Source organism: Clinocottus analis, unplaced genomic scaffold (genome assembly GCF_023055335.1).
Source record: "Clinocottus analis isolate CAN_PGR_092001 unplaced genomic scaffold, fCliAna1.0.p SCAF_7, whole genome shotgun sequence".
In the NCBI taxonomy this organism is placed as follows: domain Eukaryota; kingdom Metazoa; phylum Chordata; class Actinopteri; order Perciformes; family Cottidae; genus Clinocottus; species Clinocottus analis.
In genome coordinates, this window is record NW_027176229.1 from 22349006 (window position 1) to 22372316 (window position 23311).

Here is a 23311-nt window from a genome sequence, read left to right on the forward strand (position 1 = left end):
GCTCTTTTTTGGGGGGGTTTTGGCGGCGAGCCTAAGCTAAGAGTATTTTTCAAAGATGACGCCGACATTTTTGGATCAGAGAGCCCCGGATGATTTAATAGAGCTACACTAATGGCACGGCCGCGTGTCGGTGGCGCTTTTACCTTTCATGTAGTACAGCGTGTCCCGCAGCATTTTGAACACGCACACGTAGAGCGTGTCGCTGAAGGTCTTGTAATAGAGGTTGACTCCAGGATTAGACTTCACGGGGAACCAGAAGAGACAGAGAATAATTAACGGAGCGGATCACGGGGAAATGAGAAGTTACCGTCTGGAACGCCGGGGGAACGAGTTTACCTCTCTGACCTCCGCCATGGCGGCGTCCAGATCTTTCAGGAACGAGTCGGAGACAAACTTCTTCACCTAGAAAATGGAGAACAACGCAGAAACGGCTGGTAAAGACGCAGAAGACATGCGTGCGGGACGGGGACGCGGCGGCGCGGGGGCTAACCCTACCATGCCCAGGAGCTGTCGGAGCAGGTCGACGGGCACCTCCACCTCGTTTTCGGCTCCGATGAAGAGAGGCGACATTGAGAAACTGGAGCTGACCGTTGAGAAATAGTAGTCGGGATCAACTGTGCTGCTGTCCGGGAGGTAGGCGCCTGAAATATAAGACATAAAAACACTTAAAGACACTTTTACTGTATGCACGACATGGATTGTTACAGCTTGCGAGATGTGCTGTTAGTATTATTCATTTGGGATACATGCACATAAGCAATAAACGCAAATACGTGGGTTTTCCACAATAATGTGATGGCTCTCGATGAGCTAGGACGAGTCGGTCGAGCATAAGTCTAGTTTTACCTTCAAAAAACTGTTGTCCTGCGGCTGTAGGAGAGCAGGGCGAGTGGCTCCCCGGATCTGAAAAGACCTACGAGACAGCACATGACAAAGCATTTCTTTAACCACACACTAAGTTATTAATATCTTTCTCTCTCTCTACGAGACATTTGTGTAAAAATTGACCTCCCCCTCACACACACCTGTGAAGAGGCATCCAGGTTGGTCCCGGTGCTTCTACGCAGACTGTCGCTCCGGCACACCGTGAGCAGCGAGGACGGCATGATGGAGCGGAAGTCGTTGAAGGATCGGCGCCGCACGCCCTCGGTTTCCTCCGCGACGCAGCGGACCTGGGGCGTGTCTTTGGGGAACAGCTTGGACAGCAGGGCTTCGTCCGTGTAGCTGTAGCGGCCGAAGGCTCGAGTGATGCCGAGCAGGCCGGGGACCACGTACCTGCACAAGTACACTGGAGGCGAGAAAGCTTCGTTCAGCTTCTTTGTCTTTGCCTAGGAAGGCTTTAAAAACTCTTCACATGGACATCTGATCAGGAAAAACTCCCCAAATAAAAGATAGTAAAAACCCTTTCACAGGGAAAAAAGAGGAAGAAACCTTCAGGAGAGCAACAGAGGAGGATCCCTCTCCCCGGATGGACAGAAGCAACAGATGTCATGTGACACTTTGTTGCCTTCGTGAGTGTGACTGTGTGTGAGTGTGTACTATACCTTTATCATGATTATCGGGTGTTTGACACATGTCCTGCAGGGACTGCATGACCTCCATTATAGTGTTGATGATCTGCAAGGCAAACAGTAAGTTAGAACTCCACTGCGATGCAGCCTGACCTGAGAACTATGTGCCATCAACACGTTTAAAGCCGACCTCTGGTCGAGAGTCTTCGTCCCTCTGAGCCACGTCTGACAGGAGGGTCACGAGACAGTAGCTGAAGTTTTCCGCAACCGGGAGAAATTCTGAGAAGCAGGAAATGACAAAAAGGCCCGCACTTAAATGTCACATGCAGGTGCAGCCAGAAGTGCCGGTTCATGGACCTCGTGTTGAAAAAGGAGCAGGAATGACTACAAATATTACTGGGTGCACTGTCACAGCGAGTAAATGAGGAGCATTGTGAAAGCAGAGGGCACCGCTGTGAGAGGACTGGGCTCACCCTTTCCTTTCTTTCCCGAGCTCTCTTCGATCCATTGGACCCGTGGCAGCCCTCTTAAAAGGCTCAGCAAGTAGGGAACAAGTGTGTCTTTGTGCTGCCGGGGAGAAGCAAACAGTTACACGCCACGAGCAATCGCACACGTTGGCACAGAGCAGCACTTTTGTTTACCTTACAAGCGCTGATGAATCGAAGATAAAGAATGTAAAAAGGAAAATATACACATGTACTGTATATATATATACACACACGCACAAAACTTGACTTCCGCGATGGAAAGTGAAGATACTATCGCTGCATAATCAGATAATTCCACACTGCGTCTCAGTTTGACGAGGTTAGAGGCTTTACGTGGCCAGCTGCCTGTCTAATTCCCGATTTAATCAGATTATGGGAATAAGATTAACACGGCGATGTATGTGTGCAGTCCTGCAGGGAGGCTGGTAGCAAAAAGTGGATTAAAAGCACTGATACAATGAAAAGAAAACCAAACCATGTATATCTTACGCAATGTTTGAAACTTAAACCATATTATCCATTACCTACAAGGGCGTTTCATAAAGAAAACCCACACACCGCCTCAGTGCGGGCGGCCTGACTTTCTTTTTTTAAACTGACCCGCCACCCACCTGCAAGCCAGATTCCACCAGAAACACAGCCAACGCAACGACGGCATCTCGCCGACGCACATCCAGGGTGAACATGCCGCGGGCTTCCACCGGACACATGCATTGCAGCTTCTGGACCTGCGGAAAGAAGAGCGAAAAGGAGATCTTGGAAAGGATGACGTTGAAGGAAAACGGGTGGCAAAGATCAGGCTCATTGAATGAAAGTTGCAAGTGCAAGAGTGGTTGCATGTTCTAATACTGAGTATACCGCAAATATCAAGAAACTGCATGTACATTTCATTCATGCACACTGCTCTTGGGTCACATGCATTTCTGTTTTCATTTTGTTGTTGCATTATTTGTACACGTGTCTCTTTTTCTTTCCTGTGGGATCAATTAAGTTAAGTGTATGTTGCCATTAAGCTACATGCGTATAATACCTGGGATCATAACAAACGAGGATTTATATTTGATATAGCGTGACGTCACTATGCCTCACTCCCACAAAAAAAAACACATCTGAACTGGGTGTTACATAAAACCAATATAATGCTACATAAAAACAGCAATTTACTCAACGACAATCATCATAATGATGACCGCCTCCATGTGCCCTTTTTATGTTTTATCTGGTAGAATAACATTGAAATATAACTTTGTCCAACACATCTCGTTCTGCTAATCTTTCCCTGGTCGCACACACACACACACACACACACACAAACAAACACACAAAACACGATTCATCTCACGTCGGACCCGCAACAGCAACAGTTTGCTATGCGCGTTAAATGGTGCGGAACCGCAACCTGTTTGACTGCAGTGATGAACCACACGAGCCGCATTTATTTATTATTATTCTACTGCTGCTGCAGGAGGGAATAACAAGATTTTAAAAAAGTGGGTCCACATCTACAGACCCACACGGCTGTCAAACGTTAGCTCGGTTGTCACGTCATTGATCAGGAATAAGCCACAGGACTGAGCGCGGAAGTGGGAGCGTTAGCTAATTAGCGTCAACACAACATTTTTTTTTTTTTTTTTTTTAATCTTTGAGCTCACTCCCGTTTTTCACCTCTCACCTTTTCGACCGGCGCCGGACGGTGAGCGGCTAAAGAGCGGGCCAGCGACAGGACTGTGTTGAAGTAAAACCCTCTCGTACCGCCTCCCGAGACAGACATGTTTGCGCCCCTACATGAAACGAGCGAAACTCGGAGCGAAGACTCGGGAGCGGAGACGGGTCGAGAAGCTGCAAACTGGTGGAGCCGCAGTACGGCGACGCAGCGCGGACAATCCTAACGAGAGCGCGCAGGCTCATTGGCGGCAATTTTGATGTACGATCTTTGACGTTTGACTGTAAAACAAATTATATATATAAATGGAACTGGTAAAAAGGACACTTTCGCACTTGGTGCCATGTTTAACTTACATTCATATATTATTTTTTTATTTTAGTTTTTTTAACAAGTGACTTCAGTATCAAAGTGTGCGTTTTAGTTGCGCAGGATTAACAGGTGGGAGACAGCACGCGGTGACGTCACTAAACGCGACCGGAAGTGCCCATTTGCTAACAGTCAGCTGATAGAGTGACAACATCTACGGATCCAACGGTTTGTCTATTAAGTTTTACTTTAGCCATCATCTGTTCTACGAGGAGAAAACGTCCATGTTGGCACAGCGCCGTCTTGTATTCATAGTTGTGGCTATTTAGCTAGTTAGCTTAGCGTGCGATTCGTTGATTTTACGTGAGCGAGCAGCTAACACCCAGTAGCTGACAAACTTAGCTACCGGAGCAATAGTGTCATTTACATTCGCTGATTATTCGCGTGAAACATGTCGACAGCTGAAGCTAACACTCTAAGGAAAAAGTTCACTAATTCCTCTCAGGATTTGGGATAGCGTGTGTCAAATATACATGTCAATTGGTCCCCACATCAGGATGTTGACTGTACGGTTTCGACAAAGCGTGGCATAAATATACGAATTGATACATGTATATCGATCTGTTGAGTAGCGAACCAGATTTTTATAATGTCGAAATATGATTAAAGCAAGCTGGAACAGCCCCCAAAAATAGGCAAATAGCGCGTATGCATTGTAGTGGAATGAAGATCAACAACTCTTGACTTTTGTGAGTCTGTATTCAGAATGTTTTTTTGTTTTTTGCAATAGATCAGTAAACTTAATTGATCATAGTAACTGAAATGTATTAGTCAGCAGTTAGTCAATGAAAGTTTCTACATTGAGTGGAGATTATTATGTTAAGTCTCTCTCTCAGATGGCTTACCCTAAATCCCACAACCCGTTTGCGGACGACGACGAGGAGGGCGATTTCAGGCCCAAAAGAAGGGAGTTCGACGACGACGACGATGACGACAGCGGGCTGAGCGAACCGGAGAGGAGGCAGCGGCACCTCCAGCAGCAAGTGATGCGCACGGCTCAGTCTGCCGTGGACAGCAGCCACCGCTCCCTCGGCCTCATCTATGAATCGGAGAAGATTGGCGTGGAAACCGCAGAGGTACGTCAGACCAGGAGCCGGCTTCACCCCTCGGCACGCAGAATATTGTATCGTCCCCCTAAAGGCCGTGTACCTATCTCTGTGTCTCTATAGGAGCTGGTTCGACAAGGTGAGATCCTGAAGAGGGCCGACAAGATGATGGACAACATGGACCAGGACATGAAGACCAGCCAGAAGCACATCGACGGCATCAAGAGCGTGTGGGGCGGCCTCGTCAACTACTTCAAGGGCAAGCCGGAGACGAAGCCACCGCCCGAGGAGCCAAAGGCCTACGTGGCCAACGACCGGTAAAGATTCAGTACTTTATTCTCAGAAATCTTTTTTTTTATAACATGGCACAAATTCCAAGCTAAGACCAAAATTTTAATGTTGATTTACTTTCGTTAAATGTTGTGTATGAATCTCTGTATTCACTTTGGTTCCATAAGTGTTGATGCACAAAGGCAACTTGACCTCCACTGTTGCTTTTGGATCTTTTGAACTATGTTTTATTTGCAATAAGATTGTAAACCAGGTTCAAATTAAGTACTTTTGTCATTTAATCAATTTTCTTTTGGAAAGTTAAGGTAGTATGTGTAAGTTATTCTCAATTCAGACGACGTAATAGTGTATCACGATATGTCATCAAGTTATTTCTGATATATAATGTCTTCACGTCACACACGGATCATCTCTGTGTGTTTGAGCTGTAGGTCATGTTTTACAACATAATGACCCCGTAACGAGGACTAATCCGTGTTGGAGCAACGCTGCCGACCTATCTGTGCTCTATCTGTGCTCTATCTGTGCTCTATCTGTGCTCTATCTGTGCTCTATCTGTGCTCTATCTGTACTTTCGGCCTTTCACCAGATTCTCGTCATTGACATGTCCTTCACTTAAAAAAAAACGAACCCGTGCTTATCTGACTTTCTCAGATTACAGACCGCCATGTCCAGCAGCCGCGAGCACGAAGACAAGTACCAGGCCAGCCACCCCAATCTCAGGAAGCTGGACACGGGAGGTGAGAGTTTAACCGTGAGAACTTCTCGGCGTGCCGGTAAACCCTGTTAAACGCCACCCCGGCTAACAAATCGCTCCCGATTTCTGTGTTCCAGGGTTCGGAGCGTCTGCGTCGGTAGACGGCGGCTCATCCGGCAGGAACGGATACTCTCAGAACAGTCACCTCCGGGAGGCTCACCAGACCCTGGACAAAAACCTAGGTACAACATCTGTAACCCATCTCATGGAGATGAACGCTTTTAGTACTGTAATGTCATAAACTCCTCTTTAAGTGTTGCCCCCCCGCCCCTTAACGCCCCGTGTGCTCTCCGTATGACCCAGATGAGATGTGCGGCGGTCTGAGCAGACTGAAGAGCCTCGGCCTCGGCCTCCAGTCCGAGATCGACGACCAGGACGACTCCCTCGATTCCCTGATGAACAAAGTGGACAAGATGGATCTCAAGATCCACAACACGAACCAACAGATTAAAAACCTCAAGTGAAGCCAACGTTTTGGACTCGCGGAGGCAGAAGACGACAACGGGGTTCGTCCTCTGAAGGCGACGTTTCTATCCCACTTATTCCATTTTTCCTCCGGGGGATTTACTCGTTCATTTTGTCCACGTCGTCTGCTGTAGTTTCATACGGACACGTTGGTGTAACGAACCCTTCCACCTCAAAAAAATCACTGATCTGTTAACTCGTGTGATGCTGTTTCAAAATGGTGTTTCCTGTTTGTTTTTTTTGCATCAAATGAATGAACATGATGAATGTTTTCTCACATGAAAAAGAGCTTTTTTCTTAAAACTTGGACCCTCGTCGTGTGTGTGGTTCACTATGTCAGCGCTGACGTCCTGGACACGCCTCCACATATGACCTAAAACTACTTTGCACGTCACTTTTTGCCTTACCCGTGATCCGTGCGTCCAGCGGCCCGGCCTCTGTCTTCACCGCTGGAGGCTTCACTTTGCTTTGTTCATTGAGTGTGTGTGTGTGTGTGTGTGTGTGTGTGTGTGTGTGTGTGTGTGTGTGTGTGTGTGTGTGTGTGTCGTCCATCCATCTTTTCCTTCCCCCCCCCCCCCCCCTCGCTTTATATAAATAGTTTTCCAGTGATGAACATTGTCTTTGAATTCTGCAGAATGTGAATGTAAAAACCGTCCCGCCGCCAATTATTCAAAGACATTTAGGGTTTTTGTTTTAGAAACTCAAATCACAAGCTTATTCAAACTAAACCATGTATTCTAATTGAAGCCACACATACCCAATAAAAGTAAAATAAATGTTTAAGAGGAGTCTCTTGAATTGTTTGAAGCGGGGACTCAAAAGCACCACAAGGTGGCGCCACATTTCCAGAGTCGAATCTGCACGAGCTTTCGGGAAGACGTCAAACATGTGATGCTGATTTTTTTTAAATTTATTTTGAGATGGAGGTGAAGCAGGAGCCATTTCTGTCATCCCGAGTACACTTTTAACCGCCGTAAAAATATTTAAAAACTCTTTAATGCTTCAGAAAGTTAAGATTAAGAAACTTAAGATCAAAACAGTCAAATTCTGACGTGAATATTGGTTTTGGCAAAGCAGACAAAGCTCCTATTTTACTGCAGTTACAGTTAAAACAAACGCCTCAAACCTGCAAAAAGCCTGTCACCATCCTTAAAAACACACTGATGATGACCATCAGAGGTGTGTGTGTGTCTGTCTGTGTGTGTCTGGTGCACCAGCTGTGTTGCTGTGTGTGGCTCAGGTCCTCGTGTCGAGGCGTCTATTCATTATCATTCCTCCGTGTTGGACCAGCTGCTCCCACAGTGGCAACAAGCCCTCATTAGGATGACTTGCTGATTACAGTACACACTTCAACAAAAACACACACCTACACACTCAGAGGGGGTAAAATTTGGGGGTACAACCCCCTCTCGAACACCCCCTCGCCCCCCTGCATGTCTGAACTGGAAGGGTTTCTCAAACATTTCAAGCATGTTTTTTTTTGGAGATATTTCATTAATTTGATTATTTCTAAAAGTCAGGTTGAAGGCCTCAGACGCGCCAACCAAACTCTGCGCTATGACAAAAATATAAAGCTTTTTTTTTTATCTCGTCTGGGTCACCAAAAGCTGCAGCGGTCGTGTTTTACAGCACGGACGGACGGACGAGTCTCCGGGTGAAGATGGAGGCGACCTCAGGTCGGAGGTGCCTCCTGCGCCGATAAGCAGGAAGTCAACCGCTGGGTTTCTTTCCCCTCGACGCCATCCGACGGGAGTGGGAGGGGCTTTGAACAGCTGTCTTGCCAAAAGCAAACAGTGGCCGTGCTGTGACAAAGGCCCGGCGGTGCTGGAATGCCCCCCTTTTCACCGGCAGTAATCCCAGAACACACTGCTGTCGGAGCCCATCAGGCAGCCGGGCCAGAGACAAGCGGGAGGCGGGGGGGGGCTTCCTGCCCTTTGGTGAAGCGGAGTTAGCAGCCAGGGCGTGGGGGGTGGAGGGGTGAGGGGGCAGGGGACGGGATGGGTGAAGCCCGCTTCAGGGGGGCGGCGCTGGTCGGGCTGACGGCACTCTATTGCCACTGTTGTAGTAAGAGGAAAGAAAGAGTTGTGCTGACGGAGGGGATCTGGGCATGGGGAGGGCGGAGGAGGGGGAAGGAGGGGTTACTCGAGGTCCAAGTGCCCCGGAGATGAAGCACGTGAAAGTGGCAGGAGTCTTCCTCAAAGGGACTAGCTCGGGAAGAGGTGACTCGTTAGATCTCTTGGTAGTTTTGCGCTCGTTACTCAGACAAAGAAAAGTGAAATTCGAAACGTCGACGTCCTCAAACGCCTCCGTCGGGCTTCACCGCCGTCCTTCCCCTCGGCCGAGTCGCTTCTTTGTGCTGGGAATGAGCCAAATACTGACCCATGAGCCATGCAGGGGAAGCATCGGTTGGGTTTTTACACAAGGCCTCATAGACACGTCTCAGGGTCAGAGTCTTTGGTTCACATGTCACATCAAGGAGGAAGGCCAAGTGGCTTCTTCTCCCACGTCTGAAAGCTGCTACTGAGAATTTAAAATTGAAAAAGGAAGAGAAACAGATGTATTCCCACATGATGTACGTGGTCCAGTGCCTCGTGTTTGGAACGTCCAGGCTTTTCCACATCACACAGGGAAAAAAAACAACCAAATTGTAGGAGAGCCTGGCCGAAAAAAAAACATAATTATACACATTAGACGTCATTTTGCCCGTCGTCATCCCGTTCACGTCCCCAAAAAATGCCAAGAATGCAACAGGAAGATATGTCGATGTACAGATGTGTGTGTGTGACACAGTGTGTGTGTGTGTCTGTGTGTTAAAGGCACTCTTCTTCTGCGCTGCAGGTGAACATTGGTTCGACCCGTGAGAGGATATACTTATCGGGCCCCTGGTGGTAATTGCACAGAGGCGTCCGAAGCGCTAATGGCGGTCTGTGTGACATGAAGACGGTGATGTAATGAACACACGGTGACGTGGAGGGGCGGAGAGGGGGAGGAAGAGGAGGAGAAGAAGAAGAAATGACAGTATAGTAGTTTATTTTTCACTTATGGACCGTGTACAGAGTATGAGGTGCTGCACTGATGACATCATCACTTGCTTTATAATAAATAAACACACAAACACAGAGACGAGAGAGAGAGAGAGAGAGAGAGAGAGAGAGAGAGAGAGAGAGAGAGAGAGAGAGAGAGAGAGAGAGAGAGAGAGAGAGAAGCTTTTTTACTTGGATCACACGTGTTCTCTCTTCTTAATGAACCAGAAAGTGTCAGATGACTGACTGCTTGTTTGTTTGTTTGTTTGTTTGTTTGTTTTCAAGGACAAAAAGAGCAGAAATAAGTGCAGATGGAGTGAGATAAGTGAGAGTAACATGGCAGCAAGAGAGAGAAAAACATCTGTTTGACCTTGGACGCAAAGGACAGAGGAGAGAGGAAAGAGGACAGAGGGAAGAGGAGAGAAGGCAGAGGAGAGAGAACACAGGGCAGAGGAGAGAGGAAAGTGGACATAGGGCAGAGCACAAAGGGTAGAGGGAAGAGGGGAGAGGACAGATGAGAGGAGAGAGGGAAGAGGGCAGAGGACATAGGACAAAGGACAAAGGACAGAGGGTAGAGGACAGAGGGTAGTGGACAGAGGGCGAGACAAGCACCTGAGAATAAATACCTGATATTCAACTTGACTTGCTGGTAGAAATGTGTTTTTTGTTTTTTTTTTTGACGGAAAAAGAAACAACAAAGTAAAAAACACAGATTTATATTTTGACTCGAGGTTCAAGCCATCGGTAGAATTTGGATGAACCGGTTTGGTGTTTAGTTTCCTGCTGGATACAGACAGGAAGTGGCGATATAGAGGTACATATACATGACACATAAACGCTCAAAAGTAGAAAATGTATAAAGCAAAATAATATATTTATATATTTATACATTATGCATTACCGAATGCACTCGCATTGATGGAGGTAGATAGCAGAGATTCAGAGGAAACACAAATAAAAAGGTACATAGTGTAGCTGTGCTTTGGAGGAGAAGTACACAACGTGGTGTCGAAGGCAAAGGCGAACATGTGCTGAGTTAACAGTGTGTACAGTACAGAGGGGGAGGCGGGGGGGAGGAGGGGGGAGGCAGGATGCTGCGGATCTCCTTGAGTTTACCCGTCCGGTAATCTGGATCGGAAGGGGCTGGTCGGCGTGGGCGTGAGCGAGGGCGTGGGCGTGGGCGTGGGCGTGGGCGTGGGCGTGGGCGTGGGCGTCTGGCGGGCGGCTCACACGAACAGCACAGAGTACGGCGGGCAGCGGCAGCCCTCAGAGGACGACTCCCGCACCCAGGAGCCATGACAGCCTGGCACCGACGCCGCCGCCCAGAACGTCCTGAGAGACAGAGAGAGAGAGAGAGAGAGAGAGAGAGAGAGAGAGAGGGAGGGGGGGGGGGGGGGGGGGGGGGCGGAGCCGGGTGTGGAGCGAGTGAGTTACTTTTGTTACATTATTTACATTAAATTAGTTACATTTCATTAGTTGCATTCTCTTAGTAAGTTATATTTCATTAGTTACATTACGTTAGTTACACATGTTACATTACATTAGTTAAGTTAAGTTAGTTACATTAGTTTCATTCATTAAATTAGTTACATTAGTTACATTACGTTAGTCGCATTCTCTAAGTTAGTTACATTACATTAGTTACATTCATTAAGTTAGTTACATTACATTAGTTACATTCATTAAGTTAGTTACATTAGTTACATTCTCTAAGTTAGTTACATTACATTAGTTACATTAGTTACATTCATTAAGTTAGTTACATTACATTAGTTACATTTATTAAGTTAGTTACATTAATTAGTTACATTAGTTACATTCATTAAGTTAGTTACATTACATTAGTTACATTGTCTAAGTTAGTTACATTCATTAAGTTAGTTACATTACATTAGTTACATTGTCTAAGTTAGTTACATTCATTAAGTTAGTTACATTAGTTACATTCTCTAAGTTAGTTACGTTAGTTACATTACATTAGTTACATTAGTTACATTAGTTACATTCATTAAGTTAGTTACATTACATTAGTTACATTCATTAAGTTAGTTACATTACATTAGTTACATTCATTAAGTTAGTTACATTAGTTACATTCTCTAAGTTAGTTACGTTAGTTACATTACATTAGTTACATTAGTTACATTAGTTACATTCATTAAGTTAGTTACATTACATTAGTTACATTCATTAAGTTAGTTACATTACATTAGTTACATTCATTAAGTTAGTTACATTAGTTACATTCTCTAAGTTAGTTACGTTAGTTACATTACATTAGTTACATTAGTTACTCTTTTATTTTCATTCCTCAAACTGAGGAGAGACAAGCTGGTGGATGTGGTTTACACAGCAAGTTAATGTCACATGTTTGAGTAAAGAGGGTCACACATCTGTGTTGAGGAAGCTTCACATCCCATCTACACGTATTGATTGAGCGAAGCTGTGAGCGCGTCGTCCGACATGTACCCTTTAACTCATTCAGCTCCTTTCAGTGCCTTGCTCATGGGCCTCTTCCCTTCTTTTGTTTTCCCTAGCCAGTCTGCCGATGACGTTAAAAGCTACTATCCTCGTTTCCTCTTCTTCTCTGCCCTGAAGCTTCATAAAGGAAGTGGCTCCTCTGCGTTTACCTGGTGGCCTCCAGGCCGTCGCCTCCACAGCGGTCGGTCTTGGACATGGCGTCGCTCTGGCACTCGGCACAGACCAGCCTCTCCCTCACCAGCTGGGCGCTCCACAGCTTCAGCTTACACGCCGCGCTGGCCTGCTTCAGCCGCAGGTACACACAGTAGCTGCAAGAGGGAGGGAGGTTCACATGTGATGGTCATATGCGGTGAATGATTATAACACAGAGGTCAAAGGGTCAAATCCCACAGTTGGGAATTGAGAACTGAACGAGTGCGCTGTAGCCAAGAAGCTAAACATCTGCTGTTTTGTTCTTTGGATTGAGCTTCAGGTCAAAACAGGATCATGGGAAACGCACGAGCCAGGTTCAGAAAACCTTTTTTTTTAAAAGGACAAAACAATCCAACATGACTCAAATTAGACAAAATGAGAAAATGGAAACTTCCCGATAAGAGACGCTGTTCCATGTCGAAGGCGACCCGGCGGTCTCAAGCCGGGTGTCAACATGTGAAGATCTCTGGTTGTCGCTATTTGTTTAGTCTGCGATTCGAAACAACCGTCTCTTGGTTCGTCAAAGAAGAGTCAGTTTTTGTATTATTGTGTTTCAGTGACAACAACAGCGACACTTTTCTTTTTCATTCATTAGTATTCAGGTGTGATCTGACGCTTTACAACCCGGTAAACACAAACAGAGTAAAAAAACACTGATAGAAAAGTAGGAAAATTAACATTAAATGCTTAACAGATTCCCTCAGTAATTGCCATCTTTGGGATTATTTAAAAATGATGCTGAAAAGACACGAAGGGATTTTTTTTATCCCTCCCGGCTTTAACTTTTTAATTCTGCAGAACTTCAAATAATATAAATAAAGCATGAATCCCTCACACCACTAAAATACTATCTAAATACTAACTAATATATACTACTAACTAATACTAACCCTAAACACCATGTCTTCATCCCACGCAGGTGTTTTGCATTATTCCAGCAGATTAAACCTCGGCTCGGGTTCAGAATTTCCTTTTACAAATCTGCCAATGAGAAGCGAGCAAGGTGCGAGTTGTCCCGCCCCTAACAGGTGCGACGAAGCTCCCACAGGAAGCTGTCAGTCTGCACGCCACCGACCCGCCGAGGGAAACACCTGCGCGGCTGCTCAGAGGGTTCACAGTCAGAACCGCACAGCAAACTTCACAGAAAATAACGTCGACATCCAAAAGACATTCGTCACCTGGTGTCATTGTAACCTCTCGGTCACTCGAGGCGGGAAACCAGATGTCTGTGCGAGTAAAACAAACCTAAATGGTTCATGAGTGATGCGCTTCCTTTGTGTTCCAGTCAAAACAAAGGTATCCCATGTCTGTCTTCATCAGGCTGAAGAACCAGCAGGGATTTTAATCCCTACGCCGTCTCCTGATTGTTCCAGCTCCAAAAAAACAAACCTCGACATCTGCAATCAGCTGCGATCAAAGACGGCCTCCACAAGGGAAGAGGAGGAAGAGGAGGAAGGGGGAGGAAGAGGAGAAGGGGGAGGGGTTGCCTGTTCGCACGGATCGCGGCGGCCTTATCAGCGAAAGGTCAGCTCAGCACACGGCGTTCATGTTACACAGTCAAAGCGGGTTTCAAGGCTCGGCGTGTCCTGGTAACCTTGGAGCTCGGCCTGCGTTGTCTAATCTCGCGGCGAGCGCAAAGTTAATCCTGGAGCGACCTTTGAAGTCAAAACTGAGGCAACACAAACTGTTCGAAAAGCGGTCTCGAAGCGCGTTACCGGTCATGTGTACGGTCACGAGTAGGAGTTGTGCTTTTTTCCCGGGTATTGAAGTGATTGAAAGTCACTAAGCTCCGCCCATTACACCTGTCATTAGCCCGTGTGATACTGGAGGCCTCACCTGGCCTTCTCCTCCTTCATCAGCATGTGTGGTCGCCTCCAGGGGTCCTTGAAGTTCCTCTTGAAGGAATCCGGCAGGATCTTTGCCACCTCTGAAGATCGAGAGGACACCGTTTGGAACAAAATGAAATAGATTGCAGAAAGGTCAGCGGAGGCGTAGAGCAGGTCAGGGCCTCTCACCTTTGGCGGTGCTGCATATGGCGTTGTTCCCGAAGCATCCCCGGCGCTGCTTGAGGTCCGGACATGGCGTGCCCCCGTTCCTGGGCGGGACGGACACTTGGCGACTCCGCTCCGTGCTGCCGACGCCGCACGGGGACGTGCACGGCGACCAGGGGCCCCAAGAGCCCACCACGCAGTCAATGGCTGCTGGGGGGAGACAGAGAGGGAGAGAGAGAGAGAGAGAGAGAGGGAGAGAGAGAGAGAGATCAGCAGAGGGGTTTTACGGCCATAACTCCAGCTTTTTGCGTAGCAGTCAATCAATACGCTGTAAGCCTCGCTGTGTGGAAGGAACTGGGACGACTCTGCTTTCCAGCGTCAAACTAAATAACAAATAACTAGCGTAGAAGTCGGGTTACAAGCCGCTGTAGCAAGCTAGCTGCTGCTAGCTCCCCGCTAGCTGATGCTGCTACTGCCCACGTCTCCGCTGCCAGTCGGGCGTCGAGCCGGGGCTTGTCCCGCTACCTTCGTGGTTGTCTGGGAGCTAGCGGGGAGCTAGCAGCAGCGCTAGCCTCGCTGTGTGGAAGGAACTGGGACGATTCTGCTTTCCAGTGTCAAACTAAATAACAAATAACTAGCGAAAAAGTTGGGTTACAAGCCGCTGTAGCAAGCTAGCGCTGCTGCTAGCTCTCGGCTAGCTGCTGCTGCTACTGCCCGCGTCGGGCGTCGAGCCGGGGCTGGTCCCGCTCCCTTCGGTGGTTGTCTGGGAGCTAGCAGAGAGCTAACGCTGAGCTAGTGGAGAATTAGCAGCAGCGCTAGCCGGCTACAGCGGGGAGCTAGCGGATACAGCCACAAAAGAAAGATAAGACTATCTCTCAAGCTGTCAACAAAATGTTTTATTTTGAGAAAAACAACAACGATGACCTGATACGGAGTTGTGTAATATTGCATCGACTGAATGGCGGGAAAACGAGTGACGGGGGTCATCATGGCGTCCGCCCCCCGACTCAGGAAGTCTGTGACCTCCGGGGGTCACATGTGTGCGGGTATTTAAATAAAAGGGCTAATTCTCTGCATCCTGTCCTCGCTCTGGTTTCCCTCTGCCACACATTCAAGCGCACACAAACACTCAAAAAGCAACGCACCACATAAACGCAGCAGCGGCGGCTACACAATCAGGCTCCTCGCTCCGGTAGAAGTGAGCCAATTACATGGCGGCAGGCAGGAAGCGGCGTCGGCTGGTCGCGCTGATCAAAGCCGAGAGGCTGCGAGCGGCAATCAAGCGGACATTTAATAGCGGTCGCCATGTTTTTTAAGGGGGGCGGGTTGGAGGAAGTGAACACACACACACACACACACACAACAAACAAATATAAAGAACTCTTTAGATCCTCATCAGATCATCTGATTGTTGTATTTCCCTAATTGTACACGACAAAAACACAACAAGAGCAGGTGCACAACGACTTTGAAGCTCCTCCACGTTCTTGGGGGGAAATTATACGGAGGGAGTCGATAAATATACCATAACTGAATCTAATCCTCCCTCGCCCATCTAACACACACACACACACACACACACACACCATGCAGCACAATGCTGCGAGTGTGTGTGTGTGTGTGTGTGTGTGAACAGGAGAAAGAGAGCTTTCAAGGTGCCGCCTGTTCGGTTCATTCCCATGGTCCCGTTGGGGTTTGTCTCAGTGACACAGCCGATCCACAAAGCCACTGTGGAATCTCTGCATTCCTGCACATTAGTGCTGCCCACCTGACACTAGCCTTTCCCAGATCATCACACACACACACACACAGACACACACACACACGCACACAAACACACATCAAAAACAATTTGTCAGAAAAAGAAGAAAAAAAACAGCCGCTCTCTGGCTCGTTCCCCGCTCAGTCATCACCCTTACAACACACATCACACACACACACACAGACACACACACACACACACACACACACACACATTATTACGTCGGCCTGTGGGCTTCCTTGACGGGACGCGATCGAATCAGCCAGCGCGACCGTATCGACCTCCTACTGTTGCCTCCTCCGCCTCTTCTTATCCTCACCGATCGTCCTTTTCCCTCCCCCCTCCTCCCCCCTAACCCTCCCCCTCCCCACCCCCACCCCCCCCATCCGCATCCTGTGACGTTCACACAGGAGGGGGCCGTTTCAATGACGCTATTTGTCTTTCTCAAATAGTTTTTTTTGGGGGGGGGGAAGACACGAGGAAGCAGGTCAAGAGGGAGCGCAATGAAACCTGGAGGTTCAGCAAGTTCCCGCGCCCGAGGGGGGGGGGGATTATTACCACCACTGATCCACACACACACACCCCACACACACACACACAACAAGGGGACTGAGGCCCCTGTCTGAGAGTTTCAGACCTGTTGCCCCCCTCCGGGCCGCCAAAGGTCAGAAGGCAATTACCAAACCGCGGTGGTCCCCCCGGCTCCGTTCTGGTACCACCAGTGCGACAGTCCCGCCACCCACATGCTAACCCTGCAGACAGGCCTCACATCCCCCCCCCCCCTTACCCCCTCCCCCTCCCCCCCCCTCCTCATTGTGGAAGAGAAAGTGCCCCGTCGGAAAAGCACGCCACCACCTTCTGACCTCTGACCCCCCGCGACCCCGGCCCGCGATACAGGAAACAAACGGCGCTCGTTGTCAGCATGTCTGTCTTTTGTCTTTTTGGATCAGCTGGTAAGTTTTTACAAAGCGCTTTTTTTTCAAGTACTCGAAAAAGTCCCGTGTTGCGCCATGCCACCGACTCCAGATCTGTGTTTCCTCTTCTTCTGCAGCACAACGGCCATTTTTTTTCATACAGTGACCTTCGACGCGCCGAAGAACTGATACGTCTTCTCAACTTTAAGGCCACAGAAACTTCTTTGCGAGTTAACTTTGGAGATTCTCATAGATTTGTTTCCCTGTTTTTCCTCTTTGGGCTCAGTTTTAAAGAGGTGACCTACACAAATGTGTGTGTTTTTTTAACCAACAATTTGATTAAATCTGGTCAAACCACATTGACGCAGTTCTAATGAATCTCCTTGGCACTTTAAACATTACAGGTTCATACGCGGTGGTTTAACACACTGATATCAAACAAATTATTAGATAAATATCCGTTTCTTTTAAGGAGTTCATGGCAGTAAAGTTAGCGTGTCGTGCTTTTGGCAGAGCTTCATTCAAACGGCAATCAAACGAGCCAAAAACCACTCAACGTTATCCAACATCGCCGCGTTTATCTCCTCACGTGTCGGCCAATCTCCGGTCACGCTCGCCACACCGAGAGATAAAAAGGCGCGTCGGCATTCCTTCCCTTTTCTCTTTCCCTCGCCCTGAACTCTGCTTCCATTTTAAGGGTTTCAATCACAAAAGACTTATCTGACCCGCCCGCCCCAATTTGCTTTATCTTCACCTCCCTTTGCCGCTTTGTCCCGCGCTCTCCCTTCTTGTTTCCCCCCCTCCACCTCCACCACCTCCTCTTGATGGGACCCAGATGTCCAGCTGCTCCAGAGGATGGCGGTCCACAGCGCATGTACAACGCACACAAACAACAAGGGAGAAGCCTGTTATTGGGGCAGAGGGACACGGGCCTGAGCCCTAATAACAGGGCGAGCGCGTAAGTGTTTCCTGTAGACACCTTGGCGAGAGCAGCCGAGCAAAGCGGCTCGTTTAAAGGAGTCGCTACGCAAACACAGCTGAGACTGATTTTCTGTTTTCCAGAGTTGCGCAACCGTGTCGGCCTCCCCGACGCGGACCGAAGGAGTTCACGGCTCCGCTTCCTGAACAACTTTGAAAACAACAGAAGAAGAAGAAGAAAGATCAGCAACTTCACGACGTGAGGGATCGAGGGTGTGTTGTCCCAATTTTTCAGGCTAATCCAGCTCATAAATTGCTGAGAAACACATTTTTACGGCATGGTGTGGTGTGTTTTGAGTTTTATTTTGAAGGTCCGTGCCTCTTGTGTCCCCCTGCCCTTCCTGCCCATGTGATCGTTTAATTGTCTGCTAATTGTTTCCAGCTGTTTCCAATCACCTGCCCCCTCTTTCCCTGTGTATTTAAACCATGTTTGTCTTGTGGGATGGTAAAGGACGAGAGGCAGCACTGTATCGTCACTAATGTACTGTTCAAGGATGCTGAACCCTTGAACTGTACGTTATTGTCAATACAGTACTGCCTCTTGTCCCTTATTGCTTAAATAATGCTTGATTTGATCCAAATCAAGCATTCTGATTGGTTGATTGTGAGTCACAGAGTGTAGTTTATTGATTCATAAAGCACTGTACAACCTGTTCACATTTACCGGAGCGTTCCACTCAAAACAACAATTTAGATTGTGCGACCGTTAGTCGTCATTTCAAGTTTGACGGTTATCAAACGTGTGTAGCCGAGGGTTTCTCTTGCGTCTACACTTGTGTAATAATAATAAAGTAACACGCTGTTTCGTTAGGTAAGACAAGACGGCAACCATTTTATTGTTGTCTCCCTTTTCACTCAAACAAATCCTCCTCTCTTTTCGTTTCCCCCTCCACAATAAAAGCCCTAGCTGTTTACGTACACAACATAATAACTAATACATGTTTTGTTTAAACTTTGATATTTTGATGAGAATGATAATGTACAGTTCAACATTATTGACGATACAGTACTGACTCTCGTCCCTTATTGCTTAAGTAGACCATTTTATTCTGCCAGATTGAGATTAATTGAAAGAAAATGACATGCAAATGTCCCCGTGATACATTTCTCTGCAGCTGCTGAAGTCATAGAACTGTTGACTCCCTCCCCAAGTGGACAATGAAATACATTATTTATGTTTTTTTCCGGCCATGTAAGATTCAAGATGTTTTTACTGTCATAAGCACAGATAACAGTTATTCTATACAATAAAAAGCTGATTTTGCTCGCTACTCCTAGGCAGAAAATATAAAAGATATAACAATATTGCACACAAATATGATCAAATATGCTAATAGTATTGCTCATTGTCTCTTTATACTCTATGCATTGCTACAACATAGCTACAATGGCCAAGTCACAGCAGCCAGTAGGTGGCATGTAGACGCCCGATGAAGGGCGTCAAACTAACAACCCGGAGCATCCAGCGTGGACGTCAGCTGTTTGTCTGGAATAAACTGCAACAGCTGGCCCATTTCAGCCCAAACCGAGGGCGAAAACACCCGAGCGCCGCTCTCAAGAGGTTACAGAAAGAACGTGAGAGGGGAGGGGGAGGAGGAGGGAGGGAGGGAGGCAACGGAAGAAGAAACGGGGGAGTGAACGCCGTCCAGAGACGAGAAGAAGCAGAGGTGCCTGAAGGGAGACGGGTGAGGGATGAGCGGCCCTCTGCTGTATCTGAGGCTACGCTACGCCTTTCCTGCTAAAGTGAGAACTACCAGACGCCCCCCAGAGGAGGTGAGGAGCTAACCCCCCCCCCCCCCCCTCCTCTCACCACCACCTCCCCCCAGTATGTGAAGAGGAATGAGCAATTAGACGCTCCCTGTAGGGCTGACGTAGCGACAATGTCCTCCCTTTAACTCCTGCAGAAAGGTGAAAGAATGCAGCCGGGAAATGTCTCGTACGTGCCCGACACCGGAGAGGAGGAAAAAAAATGGCGCGCTACAGTTTGTAGCACAGAATAAATGGATGTAGTCGTTGTAGACACCACCCATTGGTTTGTGAGCTGCCCCTTTTGAAGCCTTGAGTTTGGAAGATTTGGCCGCGGCCATCTTGGATTTCTGCAACCAGGAAACGGAAGAGACCATATTTGGACTTTCCGGGGGAGTGACGTTGTGACGTGAAGCGTTAGCTCTGGTAGCAGCAGTGACCTGTCAATCACAAGGTAGCCCCGCCCCTAAAGCGTCCCCTGTTTGAGTCTAAATGATTATAATAATGTACTAAATGAACATCATGCTGTATTGAAGAAGACTAGAAACTAGAGAGTGAGACATAAACTCATGTTTACCATGTTTACTGAGGGAATACATCAAGAGAGGAGTAGAGTCATTTTCTCGTAGATTTCTATACAACCTGACTTACTTCTGCAACCCGTGAAGTCGCCCCCTGCTGGCCTTTTGTAAGAATGTGAGTTTTAAGACGCTTCCACATTTGGCTTCACTGGTTAAAACCAGAGGCTGTAAAAAAAAAATGTGATTTTGTTTTCCCTCAAAACAATCCACAACCTTTTAAGTTCACGGAACGTTTACAACCAACACAAACTGCTGGATACTTCATCTGAGCTGTTGTTGCTTTGGAGGGTTCGTGTCCCACAACAAGCTGCGTGTTGCCGTCGCCCTGTCGGCTGCTCTGACGTCACCACCCGCTCCGCGCTCTGTGCGCGACTCCAGCCGACGCGACTGCACCACAGACCGTGACAGACGGTACACAGACGGTACACAGACCGTGACAGACGGTACACAGACCGTGACAGACGGTACACAGACGAGCTCCTCGAGGCGTCGCGACATGAAACAGGAAGCCGAGCCACGTGACCGCGTGGTGTTTAAGGTGTTTCTGGTGTTGGATGTATGGTGTTGTGTGTGTAGTGTGTGTAGTGTGTAGTGTGTAGTGTGTAGTGTGTGTACTCAGTGGTAGCCGCGCCTCCGTTTATACTGAAAGACTTTTTTCTTCCATTTAAAGTGTTTTTTGTGTGAAACTTTGAACACTTTTACTCCTGAAATTGTCACAAAAAAGTATTGAAACGCTGTTAAAGTAAAACTTTAAAAGTAAAGTAAAGAAGCGATGATGTCATCATAACGTGCGTTTTCTCCCTGGAAATAACAGCAGTAGTACTATGTAGTAGTATTACATATGTAGTAGTAGTACTATGTAGTAGTATTGTATATGTAGTAGTATTATATATGTAGTAGTACTATGTAGTAGTATTATGTAGTAGTGTAGGGTAGTAGTACTATGTAGTAGTAGGATTATATATGTAGTAGTAGTAGTACCATGTAGCAGTATTATGTAGTAGTACTACACAGTACTACTACATAGTACTATAGTATTATGTAGTAGTATTGTGTAGTGTAGTTGTATTATGTAGTAGTAGAATGCAGTAGTACTATGTAGAAGTACTAGGTAGTAGTAGTACTATGCAGTAGTAGTAGTAGTATGTCGTAGTAGTAGTACTATGTAGTAGTAGTACTATGTAGTAGTAGAATGCAGTAGTACTATGCAGTAGTAGTACTATGCAGTAGTAGTAGTATATAGTAGTAGTAGTACTATGTGGCAGTAGTACTACGCAGTAGTACTATGTACTAGTAGTACTCTGCTGCTGTTCTTCTGGCGTCCAGCAGGTGTCGCTTCTCTCGCGGCTGAACTGCGTCACGTCGCTTCAGCGCTCAAAGTGACCGGATGAGGCGCCGCTCACAGCGCAGCGCTCAGAGCAAAAGACCCGGATGTTCCATGTTTACACTGCGCGCGCCTGTAAGTCCTGAGGAAGCTCTGAGGCGCAGCGCTGAACTCGCGCAGGTGCTGCGACTCAAGAGCCTCAAAGAGCCGCAGAGCTGCTGCTCTCTGCCCATCTTTGGCTGTGTGTCCCCTTCACGTGTCCATATATAGCAGCGTGCGGGGAGTGAGGGGGGGGGGGGGGGGGGGTGAACCATCAGCCTCAAAGTGCTCGCAAACTTCAAAACACACGCACACACAAGCACAAGCACGCAACCTGCTGCGCAAAAAAACACACAAAAAGAAGCAAACATCACTTAAAACAGCTGCAGACAGACAGCTATGTGCAGTATGTCTCACTGTCTCCATGTCACCTCAACGCCAGCCGACTCACACTGCACAACAAAGGCGTCACACAGCTGCCCCCCCCCCCCCCCCCCCTCCTCCTCTCATACACTTTGCGCTTCTCAATACGCGCATCAATTCACCGCAACTGGGCTCACCGGATATTTGGCACACGCGCTGGTAGTCCTCGCAGCAGTCGCCGGTCTTCTGGCAGTACGTGTCGCAGTAGCACGCCGTCTTCCTCTTGCTGTACTCGAAGCACTCGTTGTCGCGGCCCGCGCAGCAGTTGGGGCTCTCGCGCTCCCCGCAGCCCGCCTCGGCGCGCGGGACCATCCCGCCGCAGAAGAGCGCGAGACATCCGCCGAGGACGACGAGCCAACGCAGACGCGCAGAGCTCCATCCACGCGCTCCCATGACGGTCACACACACAATGACACACACACACACACACACACACTCACAGGCGGGTTGGAGCGGAGGTGTGTTATGAAGACACTGGAGCTCTTATTCTCAATAGAAATCCAAATCCAGGTAACTTCGGCATTGACACCTTGACGCGAACAGCTGATGCGTAAAAGTGGAGCTCGTGTGCGCGCCGCCTCTCCTCTCCATGTGGTGGACGCCGCCCCTTACAGCCACTGTTGGCGTACAGTCTCTCTCTCTCTCTCTCTCTCTCTCTCTCTCTCTCTCTCTCTCTCTCTCTCTCTCTCTCTCTCTCTCTCTCTCTCTCTCTCTCTGTGCCCCCCTCCTACCCTCCCTCCCTCTCTCTGTTGCTCAATCTGTTGCTCAACACATGAGTGAGTGCGTCGTCGTATTCCTGCTCATGAAGAAGACCTTCAGTGTTCAGGAAACGGAAACGCCCCTTCAAGTGATCCCCGAATAAAAGGCTTTCACAGGCGACACCATCTTGTCACGGAGACGAAACCAAAAGGACAAAGTTTCTATACGTCTTCTTGCTTCCAGTCAGAGAATCGCGTTCAGCACCACGGACAGCGGCGCGGACACTTTACGTCCACAAACGAGGAGTGAGGACACATGGAAGTAAGAGTCAGTCAACAGCTGTGACGAGGTCTTCTTTTCTGAGCCGCAACAACAACAACAACAACAACAAGGAAAGAAAAGACCTTCACCTCATGGCGCAGGAGGAAGAGCATCCACCCTTTTGGAGAGAACAATAACGTTACTCACCCTTCACTGGGTCGGAGTGAATGGCGGCTTTCGGGGAGAAACGGGAGGGAGGGGGGAGGAGGGAGGACAGTGGTTCAAACCCCTTAATGCAGAGTTTAAA

The 23311-nt window shown here is 47.9% G+C and overlaps 4 protein-coding genes across 6 annotated transcripts in view; 2 read left to right on the forward strand and 2 right to left on the reverse strand.

Moving 5' to 3' along the window:
* The window catches only part of pi4kab (phosphatidylinositol 4-kinase, catalytic, alpha b), a 31093-nt gene extending 27250 nt beyond the window's left edge, over nucleotides 1-3843 (reverse strand). Inside the window, 10 exon segments of the mRNA XM_068604746.1 lie at nucleotides 144-240; nucleotides 337-402; nucleotides 496-641; nucleotides 847-913; nucleotides 1026-1288; nucleotides 1545-1617; nucleotides 1702-1790; nucleotides 1985-2078; nucleotides 2611-2727; nucleotides 3672-3843. Of these exon segments, the coding sequence (XP_068460847.1) occupies nucleotides 144-240; nucleotides 337-402; nucleotides 496-641; nucleotides 847-913; nucleotides 1026-1288; nucleotides 1545-1617; nucleotides 1702-1790; nucleotides 1985-2078; nucleotides 2611-2727; nucleotides 3672-3770 (1111 nt within the window). The 5' untranslated portion in view covers nucleotides 3771-3843.
* LOC137779127 (transcription factor BTF3-like) overlaps nucleotides 1-16388 on the forward strand; it is a 133914-nt gene extending 117526 nt beyond the window's left edge. Inside the window, exon 7 of the mRNA XM_068566641.1 lies at nucleotides 16376-16388. The gene's annotated coding sequence lies outside the window, so the exon portion shown is untranslated. The remainder of the gene's footprint in view (nucleotides 1-16375) is intronic.
* snap29 (synaptosome associated protein 29) lies at nucleotides 4142-7362 on the forward strand. Of its 2 annotated transcripts, none has more exons than XM_068605270.1 (6): nucleotides 4142-4199; nucleotides 4868-5107; nucleotides 5201-5394; nucleotides 6023-6108; nucleotides 6203-6307; nucleotides 6429-7362. In XM_068605270.1, the coding sequence occupies exons 2-6, from the start codon at nucleotides 4868-4870 to the stop codon at nucleotides 6587-6589; spliced, it is 786 nt and encodes a 261-aa protein (XP_068461371.1). In that variant the 5' UTR covers nucleotides 4142-4199; the 3' UTR covers nucleotides 6590-7362. The 2 variants fall into 2 exon arrangements, with proteins under 2 accessions (XP_068461371.1, XP_068461372.1); XM_068605271.1 differs by lacking the exon at nucleotides 4142-4199 and adding an exon at nucleotides 4231-4720.
* si:dkey-178e17.3 (somatomedin-B and thrombospondin type-1 domain-containing protein) lies at nucleotides 9604-22567 on the reverse strand. 2 transcript variants are annotated; one of them, XM_068566637.1, is made up of 5 exons: nucleotides 22182-22567; nucleotides 14302-14484; nucleotides 14123-14213; nucleotides 12244-12402; nucleotides 9604-10945 (listed from the first exon to the last, which is right to left on the reverse strand). In XM_068566637.1, the coding sequence occupies exons 1-5, from the start codon at nucleotides 22435-22437 to the stop codon at nucleotides 10840-10842; spliced, it is 795 nt and encodes a 264-aa protein (XP_068422738.1). In that variant the 5' UTR covers nucleotides 22438-22567; the 3' UTR covers nucleotides 9604-10839. The 2 variants fall into 2 exon arrangements, with proteins under 2 accessions (XP_068422738.1, XP_068422737.1); XM_068566636.1 differs by having other exon boundaries at nucleotides 14302-14487.
* Nucleotides 22568-23311: the final 744 nt, after the last annotated feature.